We start from the raw sequence: 15,131 nt of genomic DNA on the forward strand, positions 1-15,131 counted from the left end.
ATAATTATAAATGCTACCTAACAAAAGAGTACATTTATAAAGGACAACATAATAAAGGACAACATAAGCATAGAATATTTCTCCCTTTCTGTACACAAGAAAATTTTGTTAATTTAATACATTATGTTCATGTTTTTATAAACATTCGTTTTATTAATATCGTTGTTGAATTAATAAGATTATTAGATGTAACCAGAATTAGTTAAGTTAATATATATTTTTTAACTTAATTAAGTTAAAGTTAATAGGTTATAAAATTAATTAAGTTACGTTAAAAAGTTACATGAACAAAAAATTAATGAGTTCAAAGTTAAGATTAATTTAAATTAAAAGTTAATTTTGAAAAGTATTATTCATATTAAATTAGAAATTTTTAAATTTTTAATGTCAAATTACTCAAAACAATTATAATATAGAACATCAAACAAACTTAATATTTTATTTGTATATCAAGTTTATGTGAAATAACAAAATATTGTTCTTTCTACGTGAGAATATATTTTTTCTTAAAATTTTTTTTTCTTTTACGTAGATAAATTTTTAACTTGGGTAAAAAGTTAGTGTGTTTCAAAAATAACTAGTTAAAGTAAAAAATTAAATCATTGACAATTAACTGAGTTAAGTTTTAACTGTATTATTTAACTTTGACTTTTTTAATTATATAGTTACTGCTTAACCTTGGATCTAATGCTGTCAATGCAATCTTTTTTTCTAGGATTGGTAAAAATTGTTTTCTTTTTAAAAAAAACATTGTGATTTTGTTCAATACATATTTTTAACGATTTAAATATCTTTTAAATATATAATATAATATTATATAATATGGCATTATGTGTTTAAAATATGTTTAAAACATGATTTTTCCCAACTCTGTTTTCCTCCCTTCCGATCAAACAACATTGATTAAAGAGATTATTTCTTTTAATTCGTCACATATTTTTCACGATTTGGCCTGCTGCGCGCAAAGTCTCCGATTTTGATCTATACAAAATGAACGGGAGACTGTTAAACGGGAGGTTGGTGCGCGTAATGTTAGGGAAGAAGGTAGCGGAAGGGTGAAACAAGTTTGGGAACCTCTGGCTTCGCGCGCGACACCTCTCGCCCCCCCGTGCGATCACGCTCCTGAGCGTGCGTGGCCGCGGTGCGCGACGGTTCTTTGACTCGGCGCCGGGAGTCAGTCAACCCGGTGACGGCTTACAGGCTGCGTGCTGCGCGTTGCTGGTCTCCTCGGCGGTGTTCGCGAGAACTCCGAGAGCCAGAGAGCGCGCGGGTGCGCGTGTGCACGCGTGTGCAAAACCGTCAGGTATCAACGTGCGCGGCGCGTAGCCCGTATCCAAGGCGGCGATCGTTAGTGATCTCGACGTCAGTGATCTCGGGATTGTCGCGCGTCGTCGCGGGGGGGAAGAAGAACGCGTTCGGCGAAAGTACGACGCGGGCGCTTATTTCGAAAATGCGAAGAGCCCGCGCGACGATCGACAGGTGACACGTTCTCGCTGAAGCGTGAAAAGGATCTTCCGCTCGCGTTACCGCGAGCTGCATTCCGCCGCGAGACGCGATGCATCGTCGAAGCTGAGCACGCCGCGCTGAGCGAGGGATCGAGGGAGATCTTTCTTTTCTCGGCGGGATCGATCCGTCGCGATCCGTCGCGCGCGACCGCGGCATTTCGTGACGCGCTGACGATGAAACAACGAGGAAGCGTGTGCGACCGAATCGATCTCTGAGCCGTGATCGATTCTGGTTGCGTAACCGGCGACGCAGATCGAGCCCTAACCTCCTCGGGCGCGTGCCTCGGCGAAGTGCGTCTTTTCTCATTCTTCCCACGTACGATTCGAGGCAAAGGTCCGTCGATTTATGTTCCGTAACAATCGTTTTAAAGGGGATTTCTATAGAAGACTGCTTTGTTACTGGATTGCGACTATAAGAAAGAAAAAAAAAGGAGAGAAAACCGCTTGACCTTCGGAAGGGACGCTTTCCGGTGGTAGAAGCAGTGTCTTCGAAGAGTGTCTCGAACGTTTCTCGAACGCGAGAAAGCGCGCCAACGAATTTCGAATATCTCTCTATCGCGAAGGGCGCAAGATCTCGGTGAAAGGTGAAAGGTGAGTGTCGTCGTCCGGCGATTCCTGCAGGAAGGAATCCTGCAGACCCGAACGAGGCGATTCGAGGCGCCGCCGCTGCCGCGGCTCGAGAAGATCCACGAGGAATTCTCGACGGACTCCAGGACGATCGGCTCCAGACGACGCACCACCACCACCACCGCCGCCGCCGCCGTTGGTACATTCGCGATGGAAGACGAGCTGCGATGTCCCTGCTGCAAGGAGCTGTTCGTGGAGCCGGTGCTGCTACCCTGCTGGCACGCGTTGTGCCTGGCCTGCGCGGTAAATCTGCAGGCGCCGCCGGACTCGCCGCCGGAGTCCACCGCGGACTCGTCCAATGCGCCCGGCTCCGATCAGGAGGCGGACAAACTGTCGATCCTGTCGGAGACCGACTCCGGCGTGGTTTGCAGCAGCACGTCCACCAGCTCGCGACCGGGCAGCTACGTCGGCACCCCGGGGAACGGCGGCTTCCCGCCGTCCGGCGGTACCCTCTGCCTCTCGTGCCCGGTCTGCCAGAAGACCGTCTACTTCGACGAGGGCGGCGCCCACAATCTGCCCAAGTACCGCGCGATGCAGCACATCGTCGACAAGTACCAGGAGTCGCGGAACTCACGGCTGCAGTGCCAGATGTGCGAGGGGGAGCCGCGCGACGCGACCGTCGCGTGCGAACAGTGCGAGGTTAGCGCGACGCCTGATTATTGCGCCTGATTTAAACGGGGATTTTGAACCGTTGGAACGACACACCGCGAGCTGGTCATTTTTCCCCCCCCCGAGACGCTGACCACCGGAATTAGCGCCTTCGTGACTAAACGGGGGTCGAATGAACGCGAAAGTAGGCGCGAGACTTGGGGTAACTCCGATACGTACGCCGCACTTGACCTAACCTAGCGAAACTCGATTTATCAAGTACTATTCACTAGGTTTGAGGAAAACGAATTGTACCGATAAAAACTTCATATTATCTATTATTATAAAATTAGAAATACGAAATACTTATCTTCTTGCAGTTGAAAAATAAGTTGTTGAAGAACCTTGCATTCTTGCTTTATGTAAAAAAAAATTTTATGGTCGCTCATGAGTGGGACAATCAAGTTCGACGAATACAAGAGCAATTAAAACACTTGTGTTTTCGTATATTCCATTCTTTGCTGCCTCTCTCACATATATATATATATATATATATCTTGAACTAATCAATAAATTATTTACACTTCCTACAGAGAGAAAGAGAGAGAGAAATTCATTATTTTATAATACGCTGCGTTACTTATTGACAAATTGATTCAACTCACGGTGGTTTCGTCAATATTAAAAAAAAAGCTAAATTGCACAATATTTAATATAATATAAAGGCATATAACAGCTCTACTTCTATTTTTTTTTTCTGCGGAGTAAATATCGGAGTTACTCTATACACGGATAAATGGCATTTTATAAAGATATCCAAAAATTCAACTGAATATATACACACATCGGAAAATAATTTTGTTAGACCAAAATAGATCAAAATAATCATGAAGGAGGTACAAATGAAGGAGGTACAAGCTAGTTGTTAGAACGTCAAAGCTTTTTGCTCATCATACTTGAACATTCTATACATACTTCATTTGACTGTAATTATATTTTGATCTGAAAATAAATTTCCAAACCCGCATCTAAATTAATTTTTTAAATACTTTAATAGAACGTTTCTTTCGTGCAAGATATATTGAGCGCGTAAAATTGATAATTTCTGATCGAATTAGGACATGGGAATAATTGAAACTGTTGGCACATTATTAATATTGACCTACTTCACCGTTTGCGGACGCCGCTTATATATGTCTAATCGGAATCGAGAACTTTGCACGAATAGCAGAACAAAGTTTTAAGTAAAAATTCTATTACAATTTTGTATTAGGCCAGTTTATTATGATATCGTTATTTTTCTTCGACTAATAGGATAATCTTATTGGGTGATTTGACGATATGTCATAGTTGTAGATTATTTTTATTAAATTTTCTAGAAATGTTGAGGAAGATATTTTATATATTGCAGTTAAAGAGCTAAATATTTTCTTGTAGCAAATTCTCCGTTAATACCTCAAAGATAACTCGTAGAAGTTTTACGAGGTAAATTAAAGAAGAGTGCTTGCATAATAATTAAATAGTCTGCTTCATATAAATGCATAATTTGATGTGATGGATTTATGAACAAAAGAAACGCGATAATTTCATTTCTCCTGCCCGTGAAGCCCTTTTTTCTGTTTCTCTCCGCGTTTTTCCTACTTGAATTTTCTCTACTTGCAGTACAACGAATGTGCGCGTGTATAGGAATATCTGTACCTTTGGAGATCAAACAGAAGATCACGTAGCGTAATATCTATGCGAGCTTTTCATTATTTTCATTTTTCCGCTTTTGACTTTGTAGAAAGCTTTCCTCTCCTCGGAAAGAGAAAAGAAACAAAAAAGTCCCTGAGACGACACTCGTCGGCTCTGCCTAAAAATACATCCGCAAGAATCGCGCGGTCTAAATAAGTCATGACGTATTATTGGAATTTTGAAAATTTGTATTTTTAATTAAAATGTGACCAGGAGGATGAATTCACAGCAATTAAAAAGATGGACGAGAAATCAGCGTTTCCTATAATTATCATGTTTATCCAACGTATCTCATCTTGCCGCGATGTACGCGGAGCGTGCTACTTTTACTACGCGATGTTATTTTTGCCGAATATCTGCCTTTTGCCATTTCCCTTCTTCGATATTTTCTTCTATTTCTATACTTTGATTCGGTCGCTCTCTACGAAAACTTCTGCCGCGCCGTAAGATCGACAGCGGGAAAAGTTCCCAAGGCTACCAATCTTAACGACCGCGGCATCAGCCGTGTTTATTTCTCTTGTGTGCACTCCTCATCCAGAGGCTCGTTAACTCCCCCTCGTTCTTCCCCGAGAAGTCCACTTCATAACTTTTCTCTTAGCGGTATAAGCGCGCTATATAGAGCCGTTCTCGGTTACAAGAGCCGGCGTCTCTGTCTTTATCGATATTAATATCAAGCACCGCGTGGGCGTGTCGTATCTGACAGAGACAGAAATTTCGCCAGTCGAAATCAAGTACGAGGGACAACTCGTCTTGCGCGAGAGTCGCAACAAATTTGTTCACTTAACTCCCGCAACCAAGGACCGTTTGCACTGATGTAGCTTAACTTTAAACTCGGTTTAAACTTACTATTTTCTATCTTTTCTTCTTTTTTTTTAAGTTCTGAGAATTAGAAAAAGATAAAAAGCAAGCTGAAACCGAGTTTCAAGTTGAGTTACATTGGTGCAAGCGGACCTAAACTCTGTTAATTTCAACGGTTGAACAGATGTGTCTCAAGCATTACGATTGTTTATGAAAGGAGGTATTTCTAACTCGCTTTTAGCTCCCCTCAACGAAATGCAATAAAATGGAATGTTGCTTCGACTGCTTCGATTTGTTGAACGTAAACTGCACATGTAATATATATATACATTCTTAATCACATTTAAATATCTCTCGTATGATAATCTTTCCTGTTTCTTTTACAAAATCTAAAAGTCTTTGGATATTTTTTTATTAGAAAAAAAAATTTTCAATATTAACCTACACTGAGAGAAATGTTTGATAAAATCAACTAACGTTGAATAGTGATCAAATGAGTTTTATAGTTATAATTACTAAATATATAGTCATTGTGATCAAACAATTTGTAGCCTTAATCAAATAATTATTTTCATACAACAAATTACAAGAAGTTTTTGGTACCAGTAACTACAAAATTCAATTGATCACTATTCAACCAAACGTTAGTTGGTCTTACCAAACGATTTCTCCCAGTGTACCCCCTCCTAAAACGGCATCCTCGTATTTCTCGAAAACTAAATTCCATTGATAAAAACATGATTTGCTTAATAATTGGAGAAACAGTTTAGTTCTATCATGACTTTTTTCTATATATTAAACGAAAAACAAAAATAAAATTTGTACTATTTTCTCTTGCAAATTCCATAATTGAAACAATAATGAGTAGATTATTGATAATATTAAATCGCTTTACATATTCGTAATTTCCTGAAACTGTCTTGTTTATATTTTTTCTTTCACATCTTCCTCGTAATACGGTTTGAAGCGTAAAATCGCTGTGCAGCATAAAGCGAAACACCTCCTCTTTGGCAATAGACAGTAACTACGAAATCCTCAACTGCAATGTCACAGATGTTTCATGAATTTTTTCACATTTTCTTTAATAGCTTATGATAGGAAAAATAGCGTTGAACTTAACAGATATACGTACATACACCAACGAGATGATAAAAAAATTAAGTGTTTCAATTTTAGTCTTTTACTTTTATAAACTTTAATATATAAAAACATCTTTTATTACTTTGTTTATCAGTTTATTTCATAGTAACTCCTCTATTACGGGATCATGACTGAATTCTATCATTACTGCCTAGGGTTGCTAGCTTTTGGAGACCAGTTTCTCAGACGCTCTTTTTGGATTACGTTGCAAAAACATTAATTATTACAACGTACGATGGAAGACAGTTTCCAATTTGTATTTATATTTCTTTATTTTTAGCTTGTTTAGCGTGTTCCAAAAAAATAAAAGAGTGCCAGCATTGGCGACTTTCTTCTACAATATAATTTTTTTTTAATTTTCTTAATTTTGAGCATACGGGAAACGATATTTTCTAGACAATTGTGAATTCCGGCTCGCGCAACGTGTTTGCACGATATATTCGCGCAAATCGTCGCCACGCTGCATTCATACTCTGACAAAGAGACCGATTTTATATTGTTCGGCGTTCTGTTTGAAAAGATCGAGTTACCGCGCTTCGGAGTGCCGCGTCGCGTCGCGCGTCGCATGAAATATCTCGTTGCGTGACTACGTTGTACGCCAATCGCACACCCTCGTCTCGCCTCCTCTCTTGCTCGCTTTCCTCCGAAGTGTTAAATTTCATTTTCGGCCCTCTCGTGGCGGTCCCTCCGGTACGCCGCGTTGCGAGACAAGTGGCGGATATTTTTTCTGTGATTTTACACTGGCATCCGCCGCGCCGCGCCGGTCGCTCTCCTCTCGTCACGCGGAAAAAAAAAGAGAGAATCGATGGCGCTTGTAATTTCATTCGTTGCCGGCAACATTTCCGCGCGACGACAATACCTCGGCTATCGATAATCGAAATGATATTATTTCCGAGAAGAAAATACCGAGCAAACGAGGAATATTCGATGTCGTTGAACGGTATCGCAAAAATTGCTTCCAGAAAGAGAAAATACTCTTGAAGTTAATGATTATTGACAATTTCACTCTGCGCTCATGCTAATCCGACAAAGAACGTAGAACGTACGTATGATGATGCTTGGCGTAACAAGGAAAATTTTAGAGAAAATTTTACATATATCTTTGGGTATTTATTATATTCAATAAAAGTGTGGTAAAGGTAACAAAGGGAAAACGTTTTGCTGCAGAAACTCGATACGTCCCCCTCCTTTTTTTTACAGCGACATTTTTTCCCTACATAGGTTCATTCAATTAAACGCGATGAATGTCGGTGTGTTGAAAAAGTGAATATCGTGCGCGTTCTTTCCAGTATTTTAACATTTCTTTCTATATTTCGTTAATTCGAAACTCAACGATTCTCTTTCAGGTTTTATACTGCGACGCCTGCAGGGAATCCTGCCATCCGAAGAGGGGCCCATTGGCGGCCCACAACCTGGGACCACCGAGAGGCAGCTGGCAATCAAATGGGACCAAGGGATCTCGGCCCGAGGGCACGCCGATCTGCAACGATCACAATGGCGAAGCGGTGACCCTCTACTGCGCCCTTTGCAAAATCGCGATATGCGCTCTGTGTCTTCGTGATCGTCACGCCGCGCATCCTCACGACGTTCTGCCGTTGGCCGCTGCTTGCAAAGCGCAAAAGGTAAGTGAGCAGCTGAACATTTAATCGCCATTGCCATTTTCAACGCACGTGAAGCTCCTTTGCGCGATTGGTACACGAAAAGCGATACGTTTCGTCAAAAATCAGATTAAAAGGTGGTTCTTTCTTAATATGAATATATTAAAGAAAATTATTAAAAGAAGATTAATTAATTTTCCGTGGTCTATAATAATCGGGGATTTGAAGATCCAAGCGAATTTTCAATTCTAAATTACTCTGTTTTAAATTTTGATACGTATAAAATAATGGAAGCCATCGTGAGATCGTAATCTGAAATGTTGAACGTTCCAGAATGTTTTCCATTTTTGTTTTAGCGTCCAAAAATTCTGTCAAAAACACTGTTCAAATACCAGTTAGATTAGAAAAGCAAAAAAAAAAAAAAAAGATTGGATCACGAAAGGTTAAGAAAAACGATTACTAAAATCGCAAGAAACGATATAAAGAATAGGATATAAAGATCAGGTAATTCAGATCGTGCTTTGCGACACACGACAGTATTGAAATCGAAAACCTTGATACTTAACGTGCCGGATATTGTGTTGGAACGGTTGCGCGGAGAACAAGGGAATTACTATAGATTTTATACGTATATATACCGAGAGAAGAATAATGTTGTGTGCCGGGCGAAATACGCGGCGTGATAATATATGTATATTTGATGATGAACTCCGCGGCGCGTAATTTATGTGCCTAGCCGCACGGGCAAAATCCGAAAATAATGGATGATGCGGTGCCAAGCCCGTTAACACGACCAATAATTGAGTTTCAATCTACCCGCTCGTACGGTACGCACCTCGACGCGCTCGGGAACGCGTATAGTTTTGTGCCGAACTCTCCCCGCGTTGTTCCTATCGCATTTTGTATGCCGCGGGATCTCTCGCGTTTCTATGCGCGGAGTCATTAGCGGGACGATGAAAAATACATTACCGTTCCCGCTAATCAATCATGCGTATTTGCGCATCCCTCGCGCCGAAATTGGAGCGTATATAACTAAACACGCGTGAAATATATCACGTAATTGGTCATAATCAGGCGTTAATTTAATTGCGCGATTAGACATCATCCCGTCAAAGTCGTTAAATTTTCAAACCTGTGCACATGGAATTATATTGCTAGGTACAATAATCTCTCGCGTGCTTCCATCTCTCTCCCTCTCTTCCTCTCTCTCTCTCTCGCTCTCTCTCTCTCCGGCTCTCTGCCGTTATCATTCGGCGATATCGTTAGTAAGAATACATCCTCTTTATCGAGAACGTATTTCATAACGCCACAATAGATACGACTCCCCGGCACCGTATTAACGCGGTGCTATCGCACTTTTCATACTTCAAAGCGCCATGCACCAGGCGTTATCGTATTCCTCGGTTGTCGTCGCCGCGAGATAACACCCGCGCAAATTGGGTAACCGGCGCGACGCACGGCGCGGCGGTGGATGGCGGTGAGAGAGCGACGGTCTCTCGCGACGATATGTCGCCTTTGAACGCGCGCTCGTCTGCATCCTCCCTGGAAATGCAACGGACGGGACGGGACGGGTATATCGCCGGACTGCGCGGCGCGCAGCGACACGATACTCGGGGTACATACGTCCGATCGACAGCTGGTTTCGATATCGCGTATGGGTGTGCCAAGCCACCCCTTCCTCCGTACGCTACACACGTTGCTGCCGTTTCGCTCTCTAGGTCGGCTGATCGTTCGTTCGGTTGGTCGGTCGGTCGGTCGGTCTGGACGCCGACACCTGGTCACTTCCTGACATATGGAGCCCGCTCGCTCTCGCGCCGCGTTGGTCGCATCATCCGCCGGGAATCACTTCCTCCGCGATTAATCTGATAAATTGCCCGCACGGCCCAGTCAAAACCGCCTGACTCCAGCAATTCCGTAATTGATTGCCGTCGGACAGGCTAGGCCGGGCTCTCGCTTTTGTTTGCACTCGCCACCCATTGTATCTCGAGAGACGGCACGGCCGACGGACGACCTCGGTGTTAAGATCGATAGGGTTCGTGCCGCCAAGAAAATCGCCGTGTACGTTACGTGTGCTCTAATCGCCGACATCCGGCTGTGGCGTATGCCAATCGCCTCTGGCGAGTCGAACGCGGACGGGCGCGAGGGACGGTTCAGTGGGAACGGCGAATCGCCTCGGGATCCACACATTCGTTTTGTATGCATTCCGTTTACCGGATAAATACCGCATTAAAAAAAAAAAAAAAAACGAAAAAAAAACAGTCGTACTGCAACTCGCGTATTGCGCGATATTTGCTTCTTTATATTATTTCTTCAAGCGCGGATCGAAAATGTCGGCCGATCCCGTTGCGCTGCATGCAGGTCTAGTAGGTACAGGCTCGCGTTTTACGTAATTGCGAATAATCCGATTATTTGTCAATCACGTCGTTAAGCATTTTCAACGGTGCGCAATTTAGCCGAATAGCGTCTTCTGAATAATGCATCTCGCCGAGGGCGTTTATCGAGGGTCGGTGACGGGGCCCGGGAGGGGAAGACCCGCTGAAAGTGCAGTCGCGATAAAGTAATTTGCAACAGGCTCGTTTATCAGCGGGGGCTGCAAAGATACCGCGCGGGTCGCAGCCTATATACCGGGTGCGGGTCGCAATCATGTCAGCCGCGATCCCGCGCTCCCCGACGCGAAACGTTACGTCGCGTTTTGACACGTAATCATCCGTCACTTTGTCTTCTCTATTTCTCTCTCCCTCTCTCGCTCCTCGCCGCTGCCGCTGTGCTTTACGCTTACGTGTATCGGAGTTTGCGCAACGATGCCCCGGCCATTATTACACATTAATGTTGACGTACGAGGTAATACTCGCGTGTTGCACCCGATATTTCGGTAATTAGTCTGCTCGCTCGTCGGCTAATCACGGGAATGCCGCGTGCATGTGCGGCACGGATGTTCGTGTCTGCAATCGCGATAATGCGATCCGCTGCGCGAACGTGCGTAAGCACTACTTGTCGGGGACTTGAGATGCAAATAATAGGAAATAATCTGCGCCTAATCAGCCGGCATTCTTTCCGTGCACGCGCGCGTTAAAAGAGTTATTTCCCGACGCCCGCGGTTACCGCTCCGCGCTCAAGCTTCTTAGCCTCCGTTACGACCGAGACTTTATAATCTGTATAATTTTGCGATTTCGTAATAACACATTGAAGATACGGTATATCGCGTAATAATACGTTTCCTCGGGACGTGATTCGTATAAAAAACTATTTACCGATCAGATAACGATCGTTCTTATTTCGACGCGACGACGTTGGAAAATTGCCGTAGCGTTTATCGCCTGTCTCGCCATCGCAACGAAATAAAATAGCATCTTGAGTAAGTTGCACACCGGCGCTTAATCGATACGCTAATAACTATGGTCGATGGTCTTGATTGGCTTTAAGCGAAAGACAACGTGGCTGAGCGATGGCTGAGTAGGCCGCGAAGGACTGCAATAATAATAATGATCATGATAATAATCGATAACCGGACTCAACCTTAATTGATTATAAATCTATTTAATCGATAAAAGACCACGTTTCAATAGGCTGCTGACGCGAAACTCTGGAATGTCGCTCTCTATTCCCTTTAATTTTCTGAGCATTTAAGATCTGCGAACGGCGTCTTTATTAAATTTCTTGGGGATATTACAAATTTTTGCTTTTATAAATATTATAAATGCATCAATAATAATAGTATTGGAAAAATTAAGACATGCAGAAGTTAGAAGAACACTCGGACAAAGATGTAATGCCTTCAGCAAGAGCTGTTGAGACATTTCTAACAGCAATCAGTTATTTTTCATGTAACAAAAAATTAAGTTAAGTACTTCTGCGAAATATATGCAATTAAAAAAAATATTTGTACTGATTGAATAGTTTGTTTATATAGTTCGGAAATGTGTGAACAAAACTAGTTAGTATAAACAAATATTTTTTTTTTATTTACACAAACTTTGCACAAACAACCAAATTTTTTGTTATATAAAACAAAATATTTCAATTGGTTGGTTGCTGTTAAAGAAACGCCCCAACTAAACAGCTTTGGCTGAAGACAATAAATTATTTTTCATAAAGATTAAAATTTATCTAATTTAAGAAACAAAATCACATATAATTCTCTTTAAGGGAATGCTAAAGTAAGTTTTACCGATTGAACAACAACTTACACACGTACGATTTACGATTACGAACATCAATACGTCATATACTACATCAATATTGCACATATGTGCATGCACAAATTTTCAAGCTTATCTTTCATATTAGGTGTTCAAACACAATTTTAAGAATTCAACCTTGTATCTTCGTTTAACTCGCATTCTGAATCTTTTTTATTTTATACAAATACATTGCAAAATTTTTCTACGAAGCAAAATTAGCACACATCGACAGCTGTGTTACCTATTCTAACGCCCTGTTAGAATAGGTAAAATAGATTTAAATCTAAATTTTTTTAATCTTTTTTTCTTTTCCGATATAGAATCGATGAGTTCTAACTACATTAGTGTCTATATATTAAATGTAGAAAAGGACTTTTAAATCTGCAATAGTAAAGGCAATTAGAAAAATAGTGTGCTGGGAAAAAATCGTATTCTGTCAGTAAAACACGACGGCTTAGGATCCCCTTAAGAGAATATACGTATATCAGAAAGGTTAAAGGATATTTTCTTGAGATAATTCGTCTTTTATAAAGTGCAGAGAACCGCTCTTGTTTTGCAATTCGTCGGAAAACTTGGAGAAAGAGAAGTGAAGCTGCGCGCGCGTGCTTTCAGTCGAATATCACATTTGCAAGCTTCATGAATTTTGCATGGACTTACGTAAATATGCATAAATATGCATATCGCTGTGTACCTAATGGTCTAAGTCTACGGCAATGTATTACAAGATTCGATTACTTAGTTGTTAGCGACAAATAGACAAGGGTTGACCCTGATCCTCTGTGTCAAGTTTGCTCGCGTGGAATCGATTGTTTGCGAAGGGTACATCCCGCCATCCTGCAGCCATCATCACGCAGCCTTTGGTGGTCTTTAAGTCTGAAAGTTGTCGCGGTATATAGTATGTTCGGTGAGAATTATCACAAGCAAAGCGGAAATTGTTACGTAACAGCGAGGAAATAAATATAACGTTTATACGCGACTATTATTTGCAGTATATAAAAAGAAACCTGTACGATACAAAATAAAAGATGATCTCGCGTTCTTTCGAATTGCAAAGAAATTACATTAAATTCCACAAAGTTATGATCTTTATTAAATTTAGCGTGCCTTTTGCTTCTGAGCGAATCGAGTTGCCGTTTCCATCTTCGAGGTGCGTATTTCACGCCCTTAAATTTTCGAGTTTCTTTTCTTCACGCCGCCGTTGCGGCGCTTGTCGAGCGATAAAAGAAGTCGGAGGCTCTCGCGCGAGATCTCATCCAGTCTTCTTGCGTGGTGTCACCGTCGCGGAGCGTCCTCGAGGCGACTGAAATCTGCCTGCTCTTTCTTCAACGTGGCGGGAGGGCAGGCAGGTAAAAGAGACGCCGGAAGCCGACGGAAAAGGGGAAAATCGCTGTCGAAAAATCAAGGTACGGTAAGCGCGCCGCGACGTTCGCAATTTCCTGGCCGAGGGGGAAACGCCGCCGCGCCCCGATGGAGTCGCGTCTGCCCTGCCTGCCTTGCTCGCTCGCTCGCTTGCTTGCTTGCTTGCCTGCCTTAAACAGCCACGCCTCGATTCGCGTGTCACAAAGAGCGTATCCGCGTACCGTGGCCCCTTAAGGCGGCGGAAAAGTTGGACGAGGTAGCGCGGGAGTAAAGGAGGTTGAGAGAGCGAGCAAAGAGATGAGAGTGAGCGCCTTGCGAGAGCGGGCAAGTAGAGCGAACGAAGTAAGCGAATATGAGCGAGCGCAAGAACGGGATAAAGGCCCATTTAAACAAAACGATCTTTAGAGGTTCCGCGACCAGCCTTTTTGAAAAAGAGATTCCTCTTCAGAAAGGGACAGTTGAGCCTGTGTGTGTGTGTGTAAGATCAGCATGATCATTTCCATAACATAGGGAAAGCCGCGCCGCATTTACCTTTTGAAATTTCGCTCGTTAAGTGGACGGCTTTCATATAAAGGGAGCTGAACGCCAGTTTTAATTATCTTGCAGAATTCAATATCGGGGTGGGGCTATAACGATGCGGAATTATATTTGATTTTCAATCCTTTTCACTTGGATGAATCTCGTATTTTATTGAAATAAAGTTATGAAATCCGTGTTGCGAAAAATGCGCAAAATGTGATTGATATCTCGATTAAAAGTATTCATTTTCCGTATTATCAGAGCTTGATACAAAGCCGACAGATAATCAAATGGCCTCATAGCACAAAGGTGTTTTGTTTTAGATTTTGTTCGGTGTCGATACGAGAGCACGTATTCTATTCAACGAATGGACTCTAATATAAAAATCTTCGGAGATAAAAATATTTAACTGAAATAAAATTTTTGTACAGCGTACGTATGTACATATTCAGATAATATATGTAACTATTACTACGTCCCAGACAAAACGCAAGATTGCATATGCAGATGTTTGCATTCTACCCGCTGGTTGCTCTTTTACGATGACCTTCGGAAATCGTTAGGTCTAAACGGGCCTTAAGAGTCGACGCGACGCGATGCGCCTGAGGAACGGAGAAACGCGACGGGACGGGGGAGGAAGGGGCACCATCTGTACAGAGGGAATCCGAAGGTGGTACACGCTCGATTGCTAGTGTGCCACGGCGTGGCCCATGATATCGTGTGGCGTAGGAAAGGTTCAAAGTGCCGTGGGGCACACGGGCGAAAAGAAAGGAAGAAACGCGCGCGCGAGAGAGAGAGGCGGGGTACCCCGGGTTCACGACGGCGTCCGCGATGCAGGAGGCGAGGGTGAGATAGAGGCGGTGAGGCACAAACCGGCCCAGGACTGGGTGATTCTCCGATATCACGTATTACGTATCACGGTGCCGGTACTCGGCTGTGTGAGTGTGTATTTAACCGTGTGTACGTGCACATCCACGTGTACAGAGAGACAGCCACAACATACCAACTCTCGGTATTTTCTTTTCTCCCTTTCTTTCCTTCTCCGATCCTTCGCCCTCCTCCCTCCCTCTCGCGTCCTCCTT

General features: G+C 42.6%; 1 protein-coding gene across 4 annotated transcripts in view; it reads left to right on the forward strand.

The window, feature by feature from the left end:
* The first annotated feature begins 1,050 nt into the window (after positions 1–1,050).
* The window catches only part of LOC105200019 (E3 ubiquitin-protein ligase TRIM9), a 108,952-nt gene continuing 94,871 nt past the window's right edge, over positions 1,051–15,131 (forward strand). Inside the window, exons 1-2 of one of the 4 annotated variants that reach the window (XM_039448989.1) lie at positions 1,051–2,771; positions 7,739–8,014. In XM_039448989.1, coding sequence (XP_039304923.1) covers positions 2,283–2,771; positions 7,739–8,014 — 765 coding nt within the window. In that variant the 5' untranslated portion in view covers positions 1,051–2,282. The remainder of the gene's footprint in view (positions 2,772–7,738; positions 8,015–15,131) is intronic. The other 3 variants (XM_026132596.2, XM_011167383.3, XM_026132597.2) reach the window with 3 other exon arrangements.

Source organism: Solenopsis invicta, chromosome 5, assembly GCF_016802725.1.
Source record: "Solenopsis invicta isolate M01_SB chromosome 5, UNIL_Sinv_3.0, whole genome shotgun sequence".
Classification (NCBI taxonomy): Eukaryota; Metazoa; Arthropoda; class Insecta; order Hymenoptera; family Formicidae; genus Solenopsis; species Solenopsis invicta.